The 26655-nt window shown below is 42.3% G+C and overlaps 1 protein-coding gene across 3 annotated transcripts in view; it reads left to right on the top strand.

The window, feature by feature from the left end:
* The window catches only part of LOC139210586 (neurexin-1a), a 227609-nt gene extending 201303 nt beyond the window's left edge, over positions 1-26306 (top strand). For all 3 annotated transcript variants that reach the window (XM_070840646.1, XM_070840645.1, XM_070840648.1), the window contains 2 exons: positions 13361-13448; positions 26002-26306. In XM_070840646.1, the coding sequence (XP_070696747.1) occupies positions 13361-13448; positions 26002-26306 (393 nt within the window). The remainder of the gene's footprint in view (positions 1-13360; positions 13449-26001) is intronic.
* The last annotated feature ends 349 nt before the right edge of the window (positions 26307-26655 follow it).

Below are 26655 nucleotides of genomic sequence, written 5' to 3'. Positions count from 1 at the left end.
TTGTCTTGATACTGGTAGGGATTATTGTTTTACAAGCTAAGGCTGCAATAAGTCTGCACTGCCTAGATTTAATACTAATCCTGCACGCATCAATATTCAGACCTGAGACTTATCTTGGGTATTAAGCACTCCTCCGGCAACTGCACACATGCAGTGCAGATTCTTTAATTGTGCTACATGATATGATACTCGGATGTGAGTTTAAGGATGATTCAGTCTTCATTTAGTTTGAGATGCATGATATCTACTTTTGCATTTTGACTTTGCCCCTCTGATCTTCACGATAGCTTTGAATATGAGCAAGACATCATCAAAATCAAATATCTAAACCCCATCATCAAAAGCCCAATTCTGCAGCTTCATGTTCTGCTTGTTGGTAGTGAATTTACTCGTGCAGATGTACAGTAACCAGCTATGAAAATCTTTACTGCGTAACATTGGTTCTCTTGGATTATTTCCTGTTTGAAGTCATCAGTGAACAGACTGACTGGCACCAGCCACTGCCATGAATCTTTCACTTGCGCTACAGTTCTTGTGTGCTTCTTTATTTCTGCGAGAACATTGCCTGGAGCTTCCCATAACCTGAATTTAGAAGAAGCAGTATAGTATAGTTTCACAACCCAGAAATGTTCTTATGTATAGTACCTCATTTAAAAGGCAGGAGTTTTTATGCTCTGTTTGGTAGGCAGCGGAAAAAGTGGTGCTGAGACACATTTACATGTGATGACTTTTAAAAGTCAGTATTGTTAAGTTAATGGAAGGGCCCCACATGCAGTAGGAAGTAAAAAGAGTGTCGATGACACAGGACCCGGAGCGGCTACATCCTCACCGACCAGCCCTCCATAGTCCGGTGCGTCTCTCAGGGGGGGTCACTGACCTGTTGCACTGGCAGCCCCCCTGCTGAATAACTCACCAATGGAAACACATGGTTTTGAGAATACCAATGCTACCCAAATGTTCCTGAGAAGTGTGAAACTAGTGAGGTACTACCAAACAATCCACAGCAACATGGACATATGCACATCAATGCACATGTCGGGGGGATTCTTAATCAGAACATGATTAACCAGACTTCCTTTCTAAATACTGTATACCATAATAGGGGTGTCTGCCATGTTGGAAACCAGCTGCTGCATTTATTTCCCCCCAGACTGGGGACATAAGAGGTGAACATCAGGAGGCAGTGGCCATATACAGGCTCAGGGAAGGTGGACGACGCCTCAACTCACGGGCTGTTAGGTTCCTGTTGTAGACATGAACCTGCCTTTGTTAGTCTACAAGGTTTGTCCTCCCTAAACAGCGAGATGGTCATCACTTCTCTCGTATTTGATTTTAACTTTTACTAACTTACCAAGCAGCAGACTGCGTACAATAGTACAATAAGACATTTTTGACTTAATTAGTCAAGTGATGCTTTTCTTTTCAAATAATTGAAAAAATGCAAGTAACCAACAAGAAACACAGAAACGGATTCTGATTAGTGTCCCTGCTCTTTTTATTGCAGAGTAAACAAGGATAGGTTGACTTTGTGTGTGTCTTTCATGGCATCTGGAGTTTTGCCCGTCATTCAGGCCACCAGTGAACTCACATGACAGTTAGATGAGACGCAGAGCGAGTCCTTCTCCAGCAGATGTGGGGAGGAAACCGTCCTGTTAGGATCAAGTTGTCATTGGTACATTCTCATCAAGTGATAAATATCAGGGACTATTCCTCATCCCTTCTTCTTCTCTCTGTTTACGCTCCCTCCTTTTGTGATCGGTCCACGTTTGATAAAAATATTTTTTCATTTACTTTGAAATTAACAATGATTTGAAATAGTGTTAACAAATGAAACAGCAGTTTTTTGAATTACTGACCATCATTCTTACACAATTACCTTGATGAGAGGACACTGATCAAAAAGACACAGCAGACATTTTCTTTGTCAAATTTCCTCTGAAAGATCTTCCTTAAAAAGGAATAAATACCAAGATGTACAACAGAAGCTGAAACATGGGCGTCTTTTTTAAGTACAGTAAGAAGTTTGTCCTCACAGAATCTAATCAGAGCCAATTCTACAACCTTAATATCTCTGCACTGAGTGGAGCTCAATGGGAAAATTACTTATCAGCAGAGATGATTTTTTTTTCTCTCTTGTCTCCTTTTTTCATATTTGTAAGAACAGGAATTACTTGTCACATTGCTAACCAACTATAACTGCTTTTCTCAACTCCTCAACTTTTAATTTTTTTACCTCTGTGTGCTCACCAATTAAAAAGAAAGTGTTCATGTCATATTAAACCAAACTGTCTTGTGGAACTAGTGCTGCTTTCTGCAGTGTTTAGTCTGAGTGTCAGTGCCCTGTGAGGCGGTGGTGCCTTCAATTATTCACATAAAAAAACATCCTCGGGATAAGATTTCTCCTGCAATGCAGATGTACGGGACTGACCATCGTGCTACTGATACGCTGTAAGCTTGAGAGAAAACAGAGCGATGGCTATCAAACGGCTCGCTTCACTGACAGATACGAGGGACAAAAAATCTAATAAAACCAGACCTAAGCCACAGACACAGAGGAGCCAGAGTGGATAATTCAGTGGCTGCATGTGTAACAATTGCAGTCACAGCGGTGCAGGATATGTAGATGGACAGCTGTCCTGTGCAGCACTCGTGTGTCTTCCTGACCTCCCCACCTTGCCCCTAAAGTGAGGTGTGTGTTGTTGTAAGTGGTCCTGGAGTGTGCAGCCCCAGGCCAGGTTACGGGTTTGTGCCCACCCAGTGCTGACAGATGGCAAAGGAGGTACCGCTGTAGACCTGCGGTGGCCCCGGGCGCGTGGCGTTCACTCCCAGCGACAGACCATATCCATCATCGCAGCCCCACCAGGGGCCATTATGGACGCTGCCCTTCAACATTGTGTCGAGTCCATGTGACTCGCTGATCCAGTCCACCTTGGCAAGGGTGAACACATGCATGCCAGCGTGTGTCGATGTGCGATCACATGATTTGATGAATGTTTGCACTTTTTGATAGCTGACAGCAGAGATGTGTTTTTGAGCCAGCTGAGGCACCAGGACGCCGCGTCTTCCTTTGGTTTTCGCTTGTTTTAAAAGTTTGCTTGTATCGTCGCAGTCATGTTCATCAGACTTATTGCTATTATTAAGATAGTCAGCAAGGGAGCATCTTTGTTTCTGCAGGTTTCACACTGCTGGCAGCATTACAGAGGACTACAGATTGCCCCACTAAGTCTGTTTGGATGACAAGAATAAAACCTACGCAGTGTGAATTTAGTCTCTGTTGTTTTATAAAGTGTTGGACTGTGAGTGGAGGAGATACGGACACTGACAGCTTTACAGCGTGTTTTATTGACCACATTGTTGTCTCTCAGGACGTTTGCTGTTTTGATTTGTAGAAACACAAAACAGTTCTGGACCAACTGTTGAACATAAGATAGAAGATTGCTCCCACTCGTAAGATTCTGTAATCTGGACGTTTATACATTGACATTGATGAACACGAGTTCTGTGCCGACAACTCATTGAGCTGTGCTCTCCATTTTTAAAAAACATCCTCTAATGCTGGTAAAAGTGTCACACGCCCGCGCTGCATCCTAAATCCCCTCCAGCTTTTTTATGATGTGAAAGCTTATTTATGATACAAACACTGCAAGTCAAATTCAACATATTAATTCTCACCAAAACAGAAATCATATTCTTGATTGATCTGGAGATAAAATCTACACTTTATCTCTGCAGTTGTAGAAAACATTGGTTGAAAGAACATTATGAACTTCACAACTAAATATCCGTCTCATACCAGCGTGGTGTTTGAGTCCACAGGGCCTTAGACTAAGATGATACTGTACACATCATCATCATCATCAAAATGAACTATAAAGGTGACGTTTAGGGATGGAGGGGAGGATAATATAAAGCATCATCATTACTGTAGATTAAATTAAGGTAAAACTTATTCCAAGAGGTCCAGAAATTAAATAAAGGCATTCGCCTGCCAGTTAATGAAGCCTGTTTGTCAGATAAGTGGTCAACTGAGAGAAAGTAATGGAGAAACCGCCTTGGGAAAGTAATATATAACTCAATTATCAAACCAACAAGTGCTTACTATTTAAATGCAAATTTATTTAGGAAAATATTGGCTTTCTTGCTGGGAGTCAGTTGTTCAGCTGTCATATCTGTGCAGTAAATATTAAACTAGTGCCAGCAGCAAGTTAGCTTAGCTTAGCTTAGCTTAGCATGAGGGCTGGCAGCTCTGTCCAAAGGTACCAACGTCTGTCTACGGTACCAGCACGTCTAAAGTGCAATAATTAAATCTGTTCCTTTGTGCAAAAACTGGAGTGCACTGAATGAATAAGATATACCGTGTTATATCTTAGCCCTAGTTTAAAGTCTCGGTGCAAAGCTAAGCTAACACTGCTGCTGGCACTAGCTTCATATTCAGCGTACAGACAGAGCAAAAAGGATCAATGTTCTCCTCCAGCACTTGTCAGGAAGGCAAATAGCATACTATCCCAAAATTTCATTTCATTCCTGTATAGATAAAAGAAATGAAATAAGAATTAACAAATCTTCTTGCAAGTGCAAAGCTGAATCACAAGTCAAAAGGAATAAAAACAGTATCTATAAATGATAAAAGCAGGTCCAGTCAAAAATAAAAAACTGCCACAGGGATGGATTAGTATAAAAAAAACATCAATTTTACTTGAGAGACTCCATAAATGGTGCAGGATTTAAGCTTTGCATTATTTATTTATTTATTTTTCACAATTCACAATTTCCACCCTAAATTTTATTACGCTGTCGTTTGTTTCCTCTCTCTTCTGAACCAGAGCGCTGCTCGTTACTTAATAGGAGTCGCACTCGGCCGTTTTTGAATGGCACACACAGAGCTGGAGGACAGGAATCTGATTATGATAACGCTCCGTGGGAGCTGCAGCCGACCTGGTCTGCTGTTGTAGGGCAAAGCTGCTCTTCCTCTTTCTTCATGTCATTTTTTTTTTCCAAACGTTACACCTGGGAATTAGGCCCGAGTACATTCATCTCAGCAGTGATGGCATCTATATTAGGATGACAAATTCCTTCCTGTCACCTGATGAGGGACTGGGACTGCATATCAAGATGCAGGTAAAGTCAGGAAGACAGCACAGGAGAGGATGAGGCCACAAAACGCTGTCTTTCTCAAAAGACACACACCACATGCGTAGATTTGTCGTCTATTTTTAGATTTTCAGGCAAAGAAAACCTGAAAATAAAGAATTACATAGTCACGTTGGAGTGAGTCGCACGATTTCGCCAAAATAACAAGCATTTGTACGTTAGCATTTAGATAGAAAGCATCATTATTATAAGCCGTTCTCTGTAATTGTCATTCCTCCCTCACTCCCCCACCTTATCCTTAGTGTATGATATTCCTCCTGGGCAGTTCTGTGCTCTCAGGCCAGATTACTACCAAGGCAAGCTACAGACACACACAGAGCTCCAGATTCGATTTCAGATAAAGAAAATATCAGGGCGTCCAGAGGGGAAAATGCTTCAATGCAGACAGATTTCATTTATCTGAGAAGTGTGAAAGCTAGGATAAGGGGGAGGGACAAAGTCAACCATGTAATATAGTTCTATGGAGCAGTGTTTATGCATAGGCAAGAGAGAGGAGAAATGAGAGAACAAGAGGGGGGAGCGTAGGAGGTAGATGGAAGCAGATAGTGTTATGAATTTCATATGAAGATTTTATCATTTAGAGCATGTAGCTAACAGAAGGCATCCAGCCTTCTCCTGTGTAATCTGCTAGAAGCTGTATATTACATGGCAGCCGTTCAGTGTGCACTCTCTCTGCACTGTGAGGTGACTACAGGCACTCATCCATATTGTGAGCACATTATTTATATGTCCCCAGTAATGAATAATAAACCTCATGCTTAATTAGAAATCAAAATATCAACCGTTTGTCATTGGTCGTACAGAATGTCTTGAGCCTTGAGCTGCGTGAGAGGATGAAGTAGACACCAGTCACACATGGTTCACTCTCAGTCAGTGAGTCAGTGACTGACATGGGATAGTGTGACGCAGGCGCTGACAGGGAAATTGACTTTGTGTTTCCTCCCACGCAGCCAGACAACTTTGCCGGTTACCTTTGTGCCTGAGCTGTATCATGCCGCGCTAAATGTGGAAATTTGCATTAAGGCCACGCGGATGACTGTTGTTGGAAAATAAGTCGAACGGGGTCCTGAGGGGAACTTGAGGAATCTCTACAAAGCGGCACAGCAGTGCCTTGAAGCAGACACATTAAAAGGAGTCCACACAGCAGCGTTCTCGGGTCCCTGGGAGGGAGCGTGTTTAACGAGGGCATGGGCATGTGTACATTTTGAAGCAGCTCTGTATTTACTTCATATCCACATTTTCCTGCGCAGTACACCTTTACAGTCCTACATTAGGGTCTACCTGTCCCTTTGTATCACTCTCTCAGATGCAGTCTTTCGTTTGACACAGCTGAAGCTGCTCTGGGCCTCTGAGCCATTGATCTGTCACCGTTCACGCATTCCCAAGTCCTGTTGTTGTTTTTCTTTATCTCTCTATTTATTCTTAGATACTAAATCTGCTGGTTTCATTGTATGTATCCTGTTGACTTTACTTCCACACACAGCTACATTACCAACAGACTGTAGTCACTTCAGTAATTATGAAACCTAATGTGTTTTCTGTAATTCCTGCTAAGAACATTCAAGTCCTAATTTTGAATTAAATGTCTGGTTCAGCTTGTCATGCAGAAGCCTTGACCAGCCGGCTTGGGAGTGTTTCTGGCTGACACTAAGCTTGTATGTTGTATGCTACACCCTCTGTGCTGAAGGTGTGTCAAGCTGCCTCCCAGCACCTTGTTAGACTGTCTGGGGTGCAGTGACTTAAGCCTCAAGGAAGATGTATGGCAAGACAGGAACATGTGGGTACCAGGGGAGGAGATGGAGAGCCTCCGACCATTCTTTTTTTAATGACACTCTGGTACTGTGCCTCAGGTCCAGTTGCAGCAACAGCTGCTTCTTTTTAAATAAAGCAAAGCCCTTCTCCCAGAAGGGACGGTGTCTCATAACTTAGCAAGTGAAAACAGCTGTCCACCACGGCCAGCTTTACGTTACGGCATAGACAAGCAAAAACAAGAAATAGGTACCAGTTATTATTCGGAGTTAACTGCCTTTGAGAACTGTCTGCATCGTTTCGCAGGTATTCTGTGGTGCTGTGAAGAATCCCACTACTCAGTGGCCTGCTCATATTCAATAAAATATAATGCATAAAATAATGCCTCAGGTAATTACTGACAGCTCTGAACAATAGAAATTGTTCACCGACCTCCTGCTTTGATGTTCCTTAACTTGACGTCGTTGAGTCACAGAAGTCAGGATGCAGAATAGTTTGTGCTTTAACGTAGACAAACTGAACCTATTCAGCGGAGCCTGTTGTTTATCTGTTTAGTCACATATCTTTGTTTACCATCAGGTCAGAGGCTGTTAATTACAAACATGATTCATGCAGGATTTTTACTATTATGGCAGAACTGTGTGTTGTATATGAGCAGATAGTGGAGTTGCACAGATGAGCAGTGACACACTTTGCTTGGTGAAACGGGGCTCATTTTACAGTATTTTAGTAACATCTCAACATTCATTTTCTGGGGAAAATAACGAAGCACCTGGTCTTGTTTACTGCTCTTTTGCATATATTTCTGGTTTGTTTATTGGGTGATGTTTTCTTGGCTGTTCCTGTGGTAAGCCTTGTTGATCCATTTGCTGAGAATCGCAGAATCTGATGTAAATCCTCTTCAGCAAGGATACAGTAGAGAAAATCTCCATTTTTACCCTGCTGGTTGTTCCCTATTGTTCATCACTCCACTCTGAGGCGCAGAGGCAATCTGTTGTGTCACTGTGAAGCCTCACATCACAGCTTTCTTTAATTTTCAAAAAGCCCAGAGAATCAAGATGTTTGGAACATGATAAGTTTTGAACACGGTTACCACGTTATTTATATATAAATCCATCGGTGTCTGTTGAGCGCAGAGCAGCTGAGCTGTGATAGTGATAACACCATGCCATTGTCTTCCCGTCTTGCTGTGGTCTGTATCTGTGTGAGTCCATGATGTTGACAGCTTGGCAGACCAGCAGTAGGAAGAGTGTGGGCGAAGGCCAGGCAATACACTGAGCCGAACTCACAGTCTTAGAGGCCCACACGCCTTCATTATTCAGTTGGAATCTATTGAGCATCTGGGACTAAATTATTCATCAACATCGACCTAGTTCCAGGGTGCTAAGTTAGATACTTGGATGTCATCAGGCGTTCTGATAAGAGCTGCTGCTGCAGTGTGATAGCTGCCATGGGTAAATTCATCCCATGTCTAACCGTGAGCTGTTTCTATACACTGACCTCCCTCCCTCCCTCCCTCCCTCCTTCTCTCTCTCCCTCTTTCTCTCTGTCTTTCTCTGGCACATTAATGATGTGTTGCTGCTAGAGTGAAGCTTAGGACAACAAACTCCTCCCAATTAGTCTGTGCAGACTACAACTCTGGTCAGATCTGGACACTAGCAGTCCACTATCAGTGTAAATCGGTGCCAGCATGAGAAATAATGGCACAGGGTCTAAGCAGGGACATATACAGAGTACCGACTCCTCTGCTTTTAGGGGCATTTACAGCTTTGGCTAGAAAGGCTGGAGCCAATACAGACAAGATAGAAGTGACATTTTCAGCTATACTATTGGCTTTACTATGATTTATCCTGGATTATCATCAGATAATAGAAATAAAATAGTAATAATGGAAATAAAAGAAACATGAGGACATATATATACTGTCCTATATGATATATGATGAAACACATACACAGTGATTAAGATGCTAAAACCTGCTCTGTGTTAGAATAAAGGATAATTATTGAAGACGATACAAGAGCTTTCGTGGTTTCAATTGTATGACATGTATCTCAGTTTGAGAGACTCTAGCGCGGTCCACCTCTGGTGTCAACGATTTCTTCCTTGCATGGTCTTGTCTGAAAATAGCGAGAGTCCGTGGGGAGCAGTTATTCAGCGGGACGCTTACTTACTGATGGATAGTGTGCAGTGTGAGCATATGGGTCGTGGACATGAAGGATCAGACGAAGATCCGAACAAATTAGGAGGCAAAATCTGCAGGTTTGCTCACAGTTTGACGGCTTTTAATAAATGATGATAATGTTTTTGTCTTAGATTCTTTTAATCCAGCATTTCTGATAGTAATGCAACATTTATGGCTTTCTGAACAAGTATTGGGATTTACCCCTGATCCTAATGAGCAACAGATTATGAACACTGAGTAAAAATTATCAATTTTATTATTGTCACCCATCAGCAGTTTAACTAGAGGAACAGCTTTGCAAAACAAGAGCTTTCAGTGGACAAAAACACAGCTTACCGGGGGAAAAACAGAAAAGCAGAAAGCCAGAAGAAAACAGCAAGCATCCTCAGTGGAATACATTACCAGGACAGCAGAGGCATGCTTCGGATAAACCCTTCAGATGCCTTCAGTGTCCTCCTGACTTTCAGCCCATCTCCAAAGAGACATGTTGTGTGCCAGAGAGCATTCATCAAATTAGACCGGAGAGAAAACAATGTGAAAACCCCCAGCTCTCCACAGAGACATGCCGACAGGTTATCACACAGAAGGTGTCTCTTGCTCTCGAGCACCGGGGCAGCAGCACACAGCATCCTCTCTGAAGAGCAGTCCTCCCCTCCCTGCATCAGCCCAGGATGAAGAGAGAGGAACATTCAGGGGAGAAGTGTACAGATGTAGTGAATTATAGTAAAGCAATCTAGTCCACGCAGTAGTTATTAGAGAGTGGCATCGGACACCCTGTAGTTGAGCATTAGTGGGGACCAGATGAATGTTTTTAGGGTTTAAATCACCTGGTGCCCGGCAGACTGCTGACTAAGCCTTAGCGAGCACATGCAGACCACGGCTCGGCCTGGACATCTCATTAAGGAGGACCGTTATCAATCGTCAGAAATCGAAAAAGCAGCGTGACAGTGCTAAAGAAAGCACCAGGGCACCTTTGGCTGAGTCAGGCTGGAATTTCCTGGTCCACATCCCCTTTGATGATTCAATCAGTGCACGAGCCAAGGTCAGTCGATAGCTTAACTTCACCGGGAGGTCTGCGAAGATTCATTTTCCTTTCTATGTTTGTATATAAAGTTCCACGGACATCTAAAGTATTAGAAATGGCACTGAACTCAAAAACCATGACGATGTTCATGCATCTTGTATGACTGTTAAAAGCAGGTTTCTGTCTCCAGTCGCTCCTTTTCCTCCGCTCGTTGTGTGTTTCATACTCCCAACTGTCTCCCCAGGTTTTCTGAGTACATCTCATAGGAGTGTGCTCTCTGCTGCTCTGAGCAGAAGCAGATAAATGAGCTGTGCTGTAGGTTCACCATGGCTTCAGCACTTTACCGCTAGATTAATGATGCCTTGCGAGCCCCAAGCCTTTGCTTTCAGCATTTCAGAAGTACCTTCATAAAATGAACTACAGGTACATCTTGTTTATACGCTTATCTATTTGGGCATCTTTCCTTTGGGCATGATGCTCTTTGCATCAGTAAACCTGACTCTGCTGAGCTAACGAACCCTCCTAAAAACATACAGTGTTTTCTGAAAACTGCAGAGGAAGGCTGCCATTTGGAACAGGAATTATTAGGATCTATTTTTTGTTTTTAACTAAAAAAAATCACTGCAAAAAGATCACCTGCCTTTAATTTAGGGCAACTCCTTTAGAAAAGTTCTTTTAAGATTTCACCGTCCTTTTCAGGCATCCCAGTCAGGCTACCTGTCAGTTTTCATCACAGTGGCTAAATTGCATGGTAAGCCCCTCACATAGCCCACATTGAATTGTCACGGGTGAAAAAGAAGCCAAGCGTTGGAGGAGGACACCATGAATTGGTAATGTTATTGGATTTCAACCAGGTCATGACCAAATCAAAATGTTGACCTACACACTAATCCTGGCTGGCTGACAGATGCACAGTAACATGTGAATTCATTTTAGTGTTGATTCAGAGGCTCACATCCACTACACACACATTTAAAAGTATAGCATAGGGTTGATATTTCTGATAAGATCGGAGAAGGATTGGACTTAGAGGTGGCTTACAGGCACAACTGAGCCACAGTTACGCAGACTGACACACAGCCTTTGTCCTTGGAGGATGAAACGAGCGCGGCGTTATTTTATGGTGTTGTGATGAAAGTGCATGTTATGGTTCCCTGTCACTTATTTGAACGTCTCAATCAAGATGCAGCGACACACGTATTAATTTCCTTGCAGTTATTACATGTCCATAAAATCTAGATTTTAAAAGGTCAGACATAATGATATCATTTCACTAAGACTACATATCAGTTTTTCCCCTGTCATTACAAGCCAAGCAGAAACAGATGAATCGCAGCTTTAAACTGTACGTTCATGTAATCAAATATTAGGTCTGATGTTTGTACCTTTAATGATAAAATCAAACATTCTCTGTAAGACATAAACAAATATCCATATTCATTATTGGATTTCACTGTGGTGATGGAGTTTAAGGCCTCAGGCTGGAGCTTTCTGACCTGAATGTGGAGACAGAAACATATAAATATGAACGGGCGTACACCTCCACTCAGGTTATTCTATGGGGAGTTAACCTACATCTCGTACACCCACGTCACGTTGCTTCCTCCTCTCCGCTTGCAAATAAATCTGAAGGACAGAGTTGAAAGGAGCGGGAGAGGAGAAGAGGGATGTGAGAGGTAGGGAGAGAGAGAGAGAATGAGAGTGGTAAGGTGGGAAGAAGAGAGAGGGAGTATTGATTCCTTGATTCCCGTACCTCTGCCAGTGAGTGCAGAGTGTCAAGATCTCCCGCCAGGAAAAACAAATCACAAGGCTGAAGTGATGGATGTGGCACTCCAGGAGCCGGCGGTTTTGCCATCTGGATGGCCGACACTGTATATCAGCCTCATGCACAGCAAATTAAATTTACATTTGGACGGCTTCCCCGGGCCTCACCCAGCACAGATGCACCAAAAACAGCCCTCCACCACAACTCCCTTAATGGGTTTGATCTATTATTTCCAGGTCTATTATGTAAAGATGATGTTGGGCCGTGTTCAGAATGTCGAAATGATGTTACAGTCACAATAAAATCACATTATATGCAGCCAAATGGACGCTAAGCAAAATGACATCACCTTTAATTTCCTTAGGATGAGTCAATACTAATCTAACTTGGAGATATGTTGTGATGCACAGTCAAACATTAGTGAAATAATAGCACAAACTGAATAAAACCCAAAGTCCATCTTTATTTTTGAGACCTAATGCATTTCCTCTTTTGTCATGTTGTGGCTGTCACACACACATGCACACCACAGAGTATTAAAAAAAAAAAGAAGTATAATAAATCTTGTCACGCTCTCATTAGAGGTTTAAGAATAATTGCTGAAAAAGAATAAACAGAGGTGCGATGCTAAATATGTAGCAGCAGGTTATTCTGCTTAGCAGCGCTCCGTCACCGAGAGTCTAACCCGGCCCTGAAGAGGCTGCCACGCTTAAATGAAATGACCTTTAACGCAGAGCTGATCAAATGGCCTGAAGCAAGACTATAAAAGAACATTGCAGTATAATGTTTTACAGTGTACTTTTTTTTCTGGTCTTTTGTTTGCCCTTTCCCATTTTCCAAGAGGGTAAAATGTATCGTGTTTGGCAGGTGAGGAAGTGCACTGAAAACAGCCTAAAATGGATTTTGGTATTATAGTACATGAGGGAGCAGAATAATGAAGCGCCTCCATACGTGCTGTGGTTTTAGTTTATTTGTGATGCATTTTTGTAGAAGACATACTATATCATGATGAAAGAAAGAAAAGAAAACATATTGATTCAAACCTCTGCTGCTCTGCCCTTTGTTTTCCAGTCTCTTTTTTTCTAAAGCGTTCGTGGCTGGTTGTCCTCTAAATGTCAGAGGTGTTTTGTGATGGCTCTTAACAATCCCCTTGAAGGTCTATGCAAAGCCACACGCTGCAGCACCAATGGAGCACGCGAGCTGACAATGGTGCTGTGAACTTTAGCCTCCACTGTTCCTCAATAATCAGATCTCATTTCGGTGCGGACGGAGCCGCGTGCCGGGCGGCATGTGACCACGCTGACAGATAAATCCAGCAGCCAGGCAGTGTAGCTGTTTGGATTGACATCTCATCCGTCCCACTCTCCTTAACCTAACCCTCTGGAAACACCACTATTGGTAGTTCTGAGTGGGAGCCATCTTACCCTGTTCAGGCAGTAAGTATTTTATGCCCTCACCAATCTCCTGTGTGCCTCTTGCTTTTCAGACAACAGACGACTTGCTGGTGGCATCAGCCGAGTGTCCGAGCGATGATGAGGACATTGATCCCTGTGAGCCGAGCTCAGGTGGGTTAGGTTAGTCATCTCTTTTTATTCTACTTCTCTCTGGGTGTGTCAGTGTGTCTCTGTGTGTCATAGTCCACCCCCACCAAGACACTCTAGGCTTTCACACGGTGTTTAAATGAGCAGATTGCAGTTCTAGTTATAGCTCGAACACTTCTCAGAGGCAGCGCTGCTCTTCTCCCGGCTAACACCGACTGAACGATACAGCAAGCTGGAGGCGATCCATTAGGTCTGTCTGGGACGCTTCCACTCTGCCACAGAGTATAGTTTTACAGGGTCTTACATTTCAACGTGCAGAAACATGAAATAAAAACGCAGCAAAAATATATAAAAGGCAATCACTTTTAATTTACCTTCATTTATGGCCGTACTCATGGTCTTTTCAAGTAAGCAGCTTAACAAACTAGCTTATCTGGATAGCTTCAGGCCGCAGTGGACAATCTGAACAAGGCTAACTTCTTAACTCCAGAAGCTTAAAGAAATAGTTCAATATTTTAGGAAATATGCCGACTTGCTCTCTTGCTGGGAGTGAGATAAGATCGACGGTCTTCTCCCCCACACATGAAGCTACATCGGTACAGACACTAGAAACGTATGTCTCGTCTAGAGCCCGCTGATAATTTATATGGTTTAAAGTTAAAGAGCTTTTGGACAGTGGGGCTGGCTGCGTCCTTGTTTCCAGTCTGGATGCTAAGCTGAGCTAGCAGGCTGCTGGCTCTAGATTCATATTTACTGTACACACATGATGATAGTATCAACACAAACAGAACAAATGGACATGACACAATACTTCCCCTTTTATTTCTAACTGATTGAAAAGCTTGGGAATTATTCTTTTGTCGAGTTTTAACTTTAACCAGCTCTGGTACTTTTCTCACAGCAGCTCTGTCTCTGGGAATTGCATGCATAACTAAAACTCCACACTACTTCAGGTGTTTTGTATGTACGTGAAAGCAGCTGTTTTTACACTGTTTTAATTGTGCGCCTATTTTGTCTTCATCAGCTCGTGGCATTTGTTAAAGCGCAAGCAGGGGGAATTGTCAAATAGACAGAACAATGCACGGTCGTAATTATCAGGCCCACATGACTCCGGCACGATAGCAAGGAGAGTAAACCCAGAGAGGAGTGCGTGAAGGCTGGTTTTTACACAACTGTGTAGACCCACTGTTGTTAATTAAATTCTACAGCGAGCAGTGGGAGATCCTCCTGTTGTTTTTCATGTACTATTGTTCATGATAGCTACATATAACTTCCCCTGGAGTTCACGATTGCGACAAATATCAGGTGTTTCTCGACATAAAACAAGCAGCCGTATTTTGATTTCTAGCTGTAGCTGTGCGCTCAATGTAAAACAAATGGAGGCTGTTCTTTTCTTCCCAGAATGCTTGGAAATACCTCTATTTTCATCAGCTTTACATTGACAAATTGGGATTTTAAATCTGTTTGTTCCCTGCAATGCTGCCAAAGTTTTAATCTCTTACCTTGCCACACATAGAAGAGGCAATTAAGTCTAACCCCAGCTCCCGCCTATGAATAGAAGGATTTTCAAATGCATTCTGAAGTGATGAGAAGCACAGAGAACAATTAAGTCCAGACCCAAGGCCCCCCACTCCATCTAGATGTGCTATCGATCAGTATGTGGTCATAAAACCTCCACTAAATTAATGTCTGCCCCTCAGCAAAGACTATCAACTTTCTAGTCTGTCTGTCTTCCTGCTGCTCTGGATTTCCATCCGCAGATTAGCTTAGTGTGCCACACTTACCTTCTTCCTTTGACTCTCGCACCGCACGTTAGAGCGATATTCCCGTTGGGCAGCATCACAATAGGTACCTCCAATGTACATCTGCTTCCTCTGTCAAATACCATACACAGGAGATTGGTCTGCGTACTGATTCACACTAGCAGCTTGCATTATGATGTTTTTTGACAAGGGCATCTGCCAAAACATCAGTCGTGAACCGTGTGATGCTCGGGGATGCGCATTCCCAGAGCAGAGTATCCCTCTCCTTCTGTGATCGCTGAAGGGGATTTGACACCAGAGCTGCGGGCTCCCGTGGTGGCAGCTGTCTAACACCGTATCCTGATTAATATCTACATTCAGAACCATTCACACGCTCTGCCAAGCACTCGCCACGTCTCAGACGGTGTTGCTGTGGATAAAGAACTGGATCCACTATGGCTGATAAAGACCCACTCTCTCATATTACTGTTCAGCCGACTCCTTTTAATGACACCAATAATCATTTTTCAAGAAACCCCCGGACAGTCCGCTCTTGTCTGGCATCTGAAAAGCAGAGGGTAGCACACACCTCTCTCTTTCTCTCAGCCTTAAGCTCAGGCTCGGCAGCGCCTGTTTACTGTCGGATGAAGTTGGTGCATAAATGATCCCAAGAGCTGAGCCTTGAAACAGACGGATCTGAGCCATCCACGGTCCAAGGTCAGCTGTAGATCATCCTGTATATCAGCGGAGTCTCATCCTACAGCAGCCATTGAGTGACATCAGTAGGGTAAACTTACCTATGGCCGTGCTTTATTTCTCTTACCTCTGGAAACCGTGGAAAACCAGCGACACCAGTAGAGCTTATCACCCGGCAGGACTCAGATTAGATCATACTGCAGCAAATTGAATCCCCCCCCCCCCCTTCCTGGTTCAGGAAACCACTGAGGAATACAGTACACAGGCCCATGATGCTGCACCACGTCGGGCCTGTAACAGAAGGCTGGTTTGGGGATTGTGTATATACTCTGCAGCTGGGCTCTGACAGCCACATATCACTGTGGCTGCGATTACAGGCACAAATTAAGGCACCGATCTTTGTGACGTCTGCTGAAAATTGTTAAGCGACAAAAAAAAAAAAAGTGCTTTCGCTCCCATGTGATCATCAGCTCATCTTCTCAAGTGACAAGTGAGAAAAGATATGCAGATATTCTGCTGACTGACCTTGCATGGCTTTAAGGGCAATTTCTGATTTTGTAGAAATGTTTTATACAACCTGACATTAAGCTTAAAAGTCTGAAAAAATTAAAGGTGAGGATGAAGTTTGTCCAATCATCTGGAGGAAGTATGATCGGTTGTGTGAAACCAGCCTGCTGAACAGTCGGCCCGGTGGCTGGTGCTGATTTTCAAGTACCAACCTCAGTTATTAAGGTGAAAGTGAATGGAACAGCTTTTTGCCGAGCTGCATGGGGTCAGACTGAATGGATGTCTGTTACCTACCTGTTTCATTTCATTGGCGTCATGCAGGCCGTTGATGGAGGGCAGCTGCTGCACGGTGTTCCACAACCAAGATTACATCCTGCAACTGCCTTTGTTCCTCATCATTTGGTCTTTCTCCTCCAAGCGCTCCTGCACTTGCTGCCACATTTACAAATTTGTTCAAATCAGTCAAATTATTGCCACCGAATGTTCATTAATGAAAGAAATAATGTTAATTCCAAAAAACCTAAGCTATTTTTTTTTTTTACTCCCTTACTTACTTTCTATTTATTTTTTTTTTAGTCCAGCTGGTCTGGTTTTGTCAAACACTCTGTTTTGTCAAAGCTCTAAAATGTAAAAATAATATGGTATCAGTCTTTTCATCTATATTTTCATCACTATTTCCCAAAATATTCTAAACTCTGTTTGAGTATTTATGGGTAAGATGGTAGAATAACTTCTCATAATCTAAAATAGAACAGTGTTCTTTTCACTATATGTTGATATACTGTAGGAAATGAGGGTTGAAGTTACCAAGATAGCGAATGTTCACATTTCTTATTCGAACTGATGTCACATGTAGTTTCCTGGGTTTATTAGTGGAGAACAAAGCGCACACTGTATCACTCTGAAGGAAAGCACACAGATCCTTTTCTTGCTCTTGATTTCAGAACACACAGGGTTTCTCCTCTGAACTCCAAACTGTGTGTGATCCCGGCCTCTTGTGTTTTTTCTCAGAGTGCACAGAGGTGGAGCGATTATATCCACCATCTTTAATTGTACAACATGTGAAATGTCATTTGTATGAAGAAATAATATAAAAGAAATTAGCTGGTACATGCCAGCAGCCTCAATGAGAGTTTTAGTACGCACCTTTCTACACTTCACAATAATCTCTCAGTGCTCTTGTTCTGGGCTCCAGCAGCCTTTCACTGTGGAGTGCCCACAGGCAGGTTGAGGTTAATCATATCTAGTTTCGTCCTTTCTCAATGTTCTCTCATCTTTTTCTATCCTCGAGCATTCTGCGGTGACATTAGCAGCTACTAATGTGTTTGACATTTGTTTTAATAGATTTAATTTATGGGTGGGGAAACAATACATAGAGTAAACCAATAAATCAAATGGAAAATGAATACTCTCTTTAACCCGATGGCAATGACTGGAATGCATGCAGCCAGGAGGAAAAAAAATAGAGCAAATTATTGTTTTAAAAGTAGCCACGAGATTAATGAAACATTAAGAGCACTGTGCTGGCTTAAGAGGTCACTGCCCACATTTAATAGGTTATTCAATCATACCCAGCTGGATCTCTGTGTGTGTTCTTTGCTTCCTTTGCTGAACACAGTGGCGTGCACCTTGCATGCCAACAGACCAACGCTAGCAGAGCTGCTTTAACAAATGAAAAACACTTTTGCAGACTGGATGCCCACTGAATGTGATCAGAGCTTAAGCCCATCAAACAGCGCTGATGACCTTCAAGCGTCACGCGTGCTCTTTTCCAAATAAACACTGCGGTTATTATTGCGTACTTTGGCAATTTATGCAGACAATCTTATGGAATTTTGCCATATTTGTTTTTCTGCACTCTTTCATTGAGGATTATGCAGTCCAAGTCTTCTTTCTACATTCTATTTTAAATTAAGTGTGTTCTGAGAGAAAACAGGATTTCACACTCACTGTCAGTCTTTCTCTTTACTGATCCCACCATATTTATATTTTCAATTATTTTTATTTTTCTACCGCACTTCTTTTGGGTGTGCTGACATTGATGCTAACACAATGTGTCTGTTTATAAGTCTAAGTAGGGCATGAAAGACTTTGCTTTCCTAAGAAAAGAAAAGAAATCCAACCAAAGGTCACTTATGATAATGGTATATGTTGGGGCTTAGAAATATTACCCAACAATTCACAGTTCACCAATCAGTAAAAACGCTTTTTAAAGATGCACTAAAATGCGGTGTTTTTCTTTGAGTGACTTCTCCTTTCAGCAACAGTACGAAACCTCTGATCTGTGCAATTGCCGTCTTTTTCTGAGCCAGATAAATGGAATAATTATCACATTGTTGGCCATTATGTTGCTCTGAGGATGTAAACTAGCCTCCAGTAAAAGAAAAACAACAGCTTTTCTACAGAATGAAACCTGCGTCTGTGCGGCTGCTGTATGTCAAAACTCTTAATAGGCTTCATTTCTTTCCAAGTAAAATGAGCATAAAGAACATTAGTGACTTCTTTGAGCCGCTAGTTTGATTAAAGAATATGTTTCTGGGTTTGATATGCACAGGTCTTGGAATACCAAAGAAGAAGAGTGCCTTCACACTTCATAGTCACAGCTCACAGAGCAGTTTGTGTCAGACTATTTTAACAGTGTGCCTGTAATTTAGATCTGATTATACACTTCCAGCACAAGACTATTGTGCCTTTGTGCAATCTTATCAACACAATGGAAAGCTGTTGTCCGCTGCAGCTATTGGTCCACTGTATATATGACAAATATAGACCCTAAGAGCATGTAACCTGACTCTTAAGGAGTCTAATCGGGAGATGAAGTCCTGGTGGCGAAGCGAGCTTAGCCCTCTTCTTTCATCGCGCCTCTTTCAGTGGAACTCCTCTGGGCAAAGACTTAAACTGCCCCATACCTTTTAGACCTTTTAATAATTCTCACTTGGGCCTCATTTCATGTTCACTAAGCTCTCTGTTCATCATTCCACCATCAGCATGAGCTGAGCCACTCCAGACTCACACATGCATGCTGTCATCAGGCACACTGCCAGCATGTCACAAGTACAGGATGGCTTGCATCACTTCTCGAGGACACTCAGATAATTAAAGAGGGAAGAGGGATTTAATAAGTGTTTTGGCTCTGCTGCAGTTAATACAGTGACCTGTCTGCAGACTGATTCCCAACTATATGACGGCTCTGACAGCTTGTGATTATGGCTGGATATGTGAAGTAAGAAGATGGTATAACATTAATCTGGCTGAATAACAGCAACGTGCCACAGAGTATGGCAACTAAGCCTGGGTCGCTGTGAAGGCATCCCACAGCCACACCTCCTTAAGCTCTCCACTATTCACGATCCACTGCTCGTATTCATCAACTGTTGCAGGTCGCAGAAAGCCAAATTCACTCAAAAGCTCCTTTCTTTACCTTCTTCCTACAAATAATTCTTCGCCTGACGACATCGTCCGTGTGGACTCTCGAAACTCTCTCAACCCTTCACCACCACTAGTTAATGAAAGGTCAAGCCCAGTCTGTCCATTCAATATATCTTAAGTATTCCTGGTTGCTCCATTACCTCTCAACAAGCCTCACACGCACCTGCTGGTTCCACTCTGCGTGTTTTTCTTCATCCATGGCCCCCGTCAACCTGCTCACCCTGTTACAAATTACCAAACAAATGAACCCTTTCGCTGGAGACAAATGAGGAAAAATAGTCTTTGAAGAAGGACCATTTATTCAAATCCCGTCTGACAGTGTGGAATCTCTGATCCCGTTCCTCTCCTTGAGATCACGTGGCAAAAAAAGAAGTCAGGCAAATAGAAAGAGAATCAAATTGGGCATTTCACAGGCTTTCAGATGGCAGGTTCCTTTGCACCAACACTTATATCTCCGAGAGGCGAGCTCACGTGTCCGTCCTGAAGAACCCAGGTAGAATTAGAATTAAGAGAAAAAGGTGCTTTCAAATAAACCCTGCAGTAACCAGAACACTGAAGCCAAACCACTATCAGAAAACTCTTCAGTGCCTCTTTGTACAGCAAATGTAATTCTGTCCAAGCTATTTAATTGTTTTCTCTAACATTTATGGACACGGGTCATATAAAACATCACCTGTGCTTCTCTGTTTACACTTTTTCCTGTCCAAGGCTTGGAGGAAGCAAATGATTTGTGACTAAATGACTGAAACATTAACTGTTGTCCTTGTGAATAAAACAGCAAGGACTTTATGATGGCCCGGATGTGATACTGTAATTTAACTCTCGCTCTGGGATGAAACAGAAGGGAGAAAGTTATTCTGGCAGCTTTTATACAATCCTTCAAAAGTTAACCCCCCTGAGTTTACCTCAATGGCCTCACAAGTGCATCCCTGCTATGCTGCCACCGAGCTAGGCGCCACTTTAAGGTCATTTTCCCCCATGTCTAATTTTACCCTTGGGTACGCTTGAGTAGAGCGTCGAAGAGCAGCCATCATTTTAAACACTGTTTCAGGCGCTATTTCTTTCTCAGTTTATGTGCCTTCATTCTGAGGTGATGGAGTGCTAATGAACAGACAGGCAGATGCATTTTGACTGAGGTCTTATCGGGTTTTCTCAATGGCCTCATGTCTGCTACATTACTTTGCCCGAACCAAATGGGACAGCGGGGGCAGGGTGCACACTCGTGGGTAACAAATAAGCCACATCGCCAGGTGTATCGGTTGATCTAACGGACTAGGAAAGATCCCCGAGTGCCATCAGGTGGCTGTTTGATAGACGCTGCAGAGACTAAATGCAAGCTAATGAGCCGTAATGAATGCTAATCTTTTTGGACATAACATAGCTGTGTCAGCACCGCACCAAATGAAGTGAATGAATCCTTTAAGTACTGGTCACCACTCGGCTGTCTTTGATAACACACAGTGGCCACACAGTCACAGACCTATTTTACTTTTACCAAAAAAGTGTGGTGTTTCCCAATGATTCTCTGTGGGAGCACAGCCTGTGGGGAGCCAATCAACAGATCCAGGCAAGAGGAAATGACAAAGCCTAGAGCTGTAGGCGTTAGATCACATGGTGAAGAATGGCGCACTGTTATCACATGGCTCACTCCTGGTGTAGCACACCGAGGCCACCTGCCCCGGCTCTGTCACCTTGCTGTAGGAGCCAACCAAGGTCTCATATACAACCCTAGAGTGCCACACCGAGAGCTCTCGACTCCATCAACCTACCATGTTATCTACACTTTAAACTTTTTGACCCTGAACAAAGGATAGATAGCAAATATGAAAGTAACTCACTATTAATGCCCCACACAATGCTTGGTTGGGAAGAGCCATGTCAACCAGTGGCTTTTGCCCACAAGGCGAGAGCATTCTTCACACCTGTCTGCAAGGATAAGTGGGCTTGTCACAAGCAGAGCTAATCTGTTGCAACGCTCAGTCACACTCAATCCCCCAGTGGTACTCTCCGCTTGTCCTTGAATGTCTGCTGGCATTGGAAGCATACTTGGGCCGCTGATCAGTCTAACCACAGTGGAAAACATGTCAATGAACAGCAGCAGCATCTCCTCTCCTGGCAGTCAGCCTAGACAACTTTTGCCCTTTGCAGTTTACACTTTTTCATACCCTTTTAGTCTGGCATGAACAAGATCTACCTAAAATAGACACATGTGGCATCTGTGTGGGTCATTAGCTGATATTACACCATTCAAAGCCATGTTTGTCTGAACATGAAGCTGTCGCTCAGGAGGGAGAGCGAGTGCAATCAGAAAGATCATTTCCCTCTAAAGCCATCGACACAGAGTGAGGAAGGAGAGAATAAAACAGTGTTATCAGAGACGTAAGGACTACCATGATGCATCACTCAGAATATGAAGAGGCCATATTGATGTGTAATCACTTATCTGCCCCCAGTGTTATCAGCCATTTAAAGTCGATTGTTATTATTATTAACACTGGAGCAACAATGATTATTTAGAAATAGACGTGTGTGAGAGACAAGTGACAAAAAAAATCTGGTGATCAATTTTCTTAGTCTGATCTGAACAGTTTTTTTTTCTCTTATGAAAGTGATTTTTATCATAAAAAAGGTTTTATCACAATAATCTGTTTTTCATCGTCATCATCATCATCATTGTTGTTGTTGTTGTCGTCGAGGTAGAAAAATGTCCTTTTTCTGTTTGTTGGTGTTTGATTAGCACCTGAGGTGTCGGCTGATGATCACATGATCACAGATTGGTTCCCATATAGAGATGCTCTGAACAACAAACACTTTTTTTTCATTCAGACAAAATAAACACCATTTTTGCCACAAGAATTTGTCTCGTATGAAATAAATTTAACACTGACACAAAAGAGAAGAAGAAAGAATATTTTCTTCCTGTGGTTTTGCCAGATTAAAAGAAAAGATTAGTAACTTTAGGAAGATCAACTAGATTGTTCTGGTAAGACCTTTTTAATCACCTGTGTGTTTGTTGTCTCACTTGTCTCTAAGGTCTTCCATATATTCAGTTTTAGATTTACACGTGTATTTTTGGTTTCCTGATACCTCAACTACCGTTCCAGTCAGTTACTGGTTTCCATTTAATTCAGCTGTATAGAAATCAAATGGCTGTTTGTTTTATCCATCATATCAACATCAAATCTGCATTAAACGTTGATACAGAGGCATCTTTGCAGAGTATAAAGCAGTGCAGACTTACCAGGCAGTGACAATGTAAAGTAAATCTGATTCATAGTAAATAGGAATAATGCAGAACCATTGACACGGTCCTTTAAATTGGATTTGCAGTAGCTGGATTTATATTAACTGACACACATTCACCAAAAAATCCCCCCAAAAAACAGCCTCTAGTTTATTTTCTGTGTTTGACATTGAGAAACTGCCACAAAAGTGTGTAGGATGGGATGTACTGTAACATCTTATTAACTCTGCCTGCCCTTCATGGATCAGAGAGGAGTAACCTTCTGCATACAGCTGGACCTGCCCTCTTAGCTCGTGCTCAGAGAAGTTAGTCTGTCATAAAATAAGGGTTTGATATGATGAGACAAGGCGATTATGATGAACTTCAATAGCAGCAAAATTTTGTTTTCCATGTCTTTTCCTTTTGATGTAAGATAGAACAGAAAGTTGCTCTTTACTATAGATACTGAGTTCCAGCTTAGGGAGAGAGTTTCTCATGTGGAAACATTACTCCGACTAGACGAGATCAAAGGATTGAAATAATGAAGAGACAATGTCGTGGTTTTTGTTTTAGAGCGTTTTTTTTTTTTTTTTAAAAGCTGGTTCAATATCAAAGCTAAAGAATGCAATTATTTTCTGAACCCAAAAAGCTCTCCGAAAAAAAAAAAGTATTGAGAAAGTATTGAGAAGTGGGACAACAAAATGGGACATGAGGGACGGCACATGTCAAATGAATTTCAATAAACATCAAATACTCATTTTTAAATGTTGACACCTGTCATCGCAAATATAAAATCGAATTACTTTGACGAGTCATGTCGCGCTCACATGAATATTCATGATTATTTTAGATGAATATTGTAGTTACTATTAACGTACATGCCATCAGGTTCTGTGCCAATCTATGATGAGGTGCTGGTATTATGGAGAGTAAAATGTCCTCAGCTGAATGAGGGCTGAACTCTTTGAGAACGACGTCACCAAAATGTTTTATCTCTTTGTTATCCCTTCGCTCTGAAAACACAAGCATCTTTTAATATCCTGACAGAATACAGCACTACAGAATACTTATGATAATAGTAATAATAGTCCACAAATTTACAGGTGCATATTTTAAAAACTCTCAAAGTTAATAAAAGTTCATCTCAGATCAGGTGCGACAGGTGGACATGCTTAACTTCCAGCTACAAACTACTTACAGTGAAGCCTAACAAAAGCAGCTTTCACACACTTTGACAGTACAACATGTTTCAGCAGAGCAAAAGTACCTGCTCATAAAGAATCACAGCATGCATTAGCATGCATTAAGCTAATGAGGCATTCAGGTGAGCTCACTGACAGTGTTTGGGTCCTTAATGTGACATTTTCGTTGACTTGGAAGACAGATTCTAACTGTGCTAACGCTCTCTCAACGTTTCACCGCGTGTGTCTACACCTTCCACAAGTATTTCACCTTCAAAATAAGAATACCAGACTAATGAGACTGATAAACCTGAACCAGTGTCTCAGCACTCTGTAGCTAAAGAACAGCAGCGAGGTGGGAATACTGCATCGCTCTCTAAAAACCTTTTACATAACCGTCCGGTCAACACTGAGGAAACACTGAAGACCAACACGCTCACACAGACATTTATGTTTTGGTTGTTACTGTTAATTTGTCCAGTGTGTGAATGCAAATCGAAGCGTAACATCTTCAAGTCAACATGACTATGATCTGAACCCAGCTGTAAAATCTTTTTTTTTTTCCCAATCCAGTGGAACCAGGGTGCTTTCATTTCCAAATGTTAGTGTTGAGTGTTTGGATTTCACAAATGCAACAAAGACGGCTTAAACAGAAATGATGACTGCTACAAAAACACACAGAGAGATGTGCCAGGAGGACTGAATAATATCAGGGGGCTGACGTGTTTTCAGAATATGCTCCATTGAATGGCACCATTTCAGAACAGAAGTGGGGACAGCCTTTGGCAAAATCTGCTGAGTCAACTGAAGAATTGTTTCTCTCTGAAAGATTTATTTTCACAGACTATGTGATACAGTCATGCCGCTCGGATATAAAGTGAATATTGGAAACGTGGTGTGTTCATTCATGACTGTGCTGTAAGACGTGTAATGAGCTGTGAGCTTTAAACTGTGCTTCTGTGAATCATTAACACGTGAGACTTCTTGTCAGCTTTGCTTTGGGATTTAACAGATCCCTCTATCCTACAGCATCTCACCTTCCTCACTCTCTCCCTTATATGAACAATTACAGTTCAGTGACTAGCCTCAGAAGAATGTTCAGCTGGAATTAAAATGCTGATGGGCAACAGATTAGACAGGTAAAATGGCATGTACGTACGGCGAAGCCCACAGAGATGTCCGGCTCCTGCCGTTTACTGAACGCTCTGATGGTTTCTTCAGGGTGCTGCAGGGCTGAATGTGTTGGCATTTCAATGTAATTTCAAGAGTCCTTTTGGATTCTGTGACAGCCTAATGATGTAAAATATAGTCTTTAAGAATTTTATAAGAAAATCCACATGGGGGCATTTGTATCTCGTTTAACTGCGAGGGTAATTTTTGACAGCTAAGCTTGTATACTGAGGGGATGGTTAAAGGCTTCAAGATTCACAAACGACTTCAGTACTAATTGATTTAAGTTAAACAGCGAGAATTTGACTGGGACACTCTCACCATTACAGATTCATGACAACACGACATACAGAGGGATCGTTAACGAAAGCCGCCGTTATTTGTTGTCTCTTCGCTGTTGAAGTGCTTCCATCGTGCAGGAGAGCCAATCCTATCATCCTAACATCTACTTTTATCCTCTGAAACCTTGAGGCAATGGTGTCTGTGCTATGATTCAATATTAAACTGTGATATTGATCCACACATGCAGAGAAGAAATGCAGCCATTCACTTCCATTAATCTTGTTATAATGTAATAATGATGAAATATGAGTTTGAGCTCGGAGCACGTGTGGTAATCATGTGTGTCTCTCTTCCAGCCAATCCCACTGGCGCCGGGCCAAAGGGTTACCCCGGCACGTCAGAGGTTTTCCGGGAGTCCAGCAGCACGACGGGGATGGTGGTCGGCATCGTAGCAGCAGCGGCGCTGTGCATCCTCATCCTGCTTTACGCCATGTACAAGTACCGGAACAGAGACGAGGGCTCGTACCACGTGGACGAGAGCCGCAACTACATCAGCAACTCGGCACAGTCCAACGGCACCGTCGTCAAGGAGAAACCAGTCAACACCGCAAAAACCTCAAGCAAGAACAAGAAGAACAAGGACAAGGAATATTATGTGTGATTGTCAAAGCTTTGGTCTTTGCCAGACCAACTTAAACACTTATCGAAAAGACAAATCAGGACATCAACATGTGTACAGTATAATAACAAAGATGAACATTATTTAGTCATTTTTTCCCCTAAGACAATGCTCTGAAAAGTAAATATGAAAAATGAAAACATAACTTTCTTTAGACTCAAGCACTCAAGACAGTGGGAAAGATGTTCTGTCCAGAAAGAGACTGATGGAAACATGGCAAACAGCTGAAAATGAACTGAATACATATCTAACACATCAACCAAACAACATTAACCCATCTGTGACTTGTGTCCTTGGCCGGGATGATGTGATCACACTCCGTTGTTTCTGG

This window comes from Pempheris klunzingeri, chromosome 12, assembly GCF_042242105.1.
Source record: "Pempheris klunzingeri isolate RE-2024b chromosome 12, fPemKlu1.hap1, whole genome shotgun sequence".
Lineage (NCBI taxonomy): Eukaryota > Metazoa > Chordata > Actinopteri > Acropomatiformes > Pempheridae > Pempheris > Pempheris klunzingeri.
This window is presented reverse-complemented; position numbering and strand designations above follow the sequence as displayed.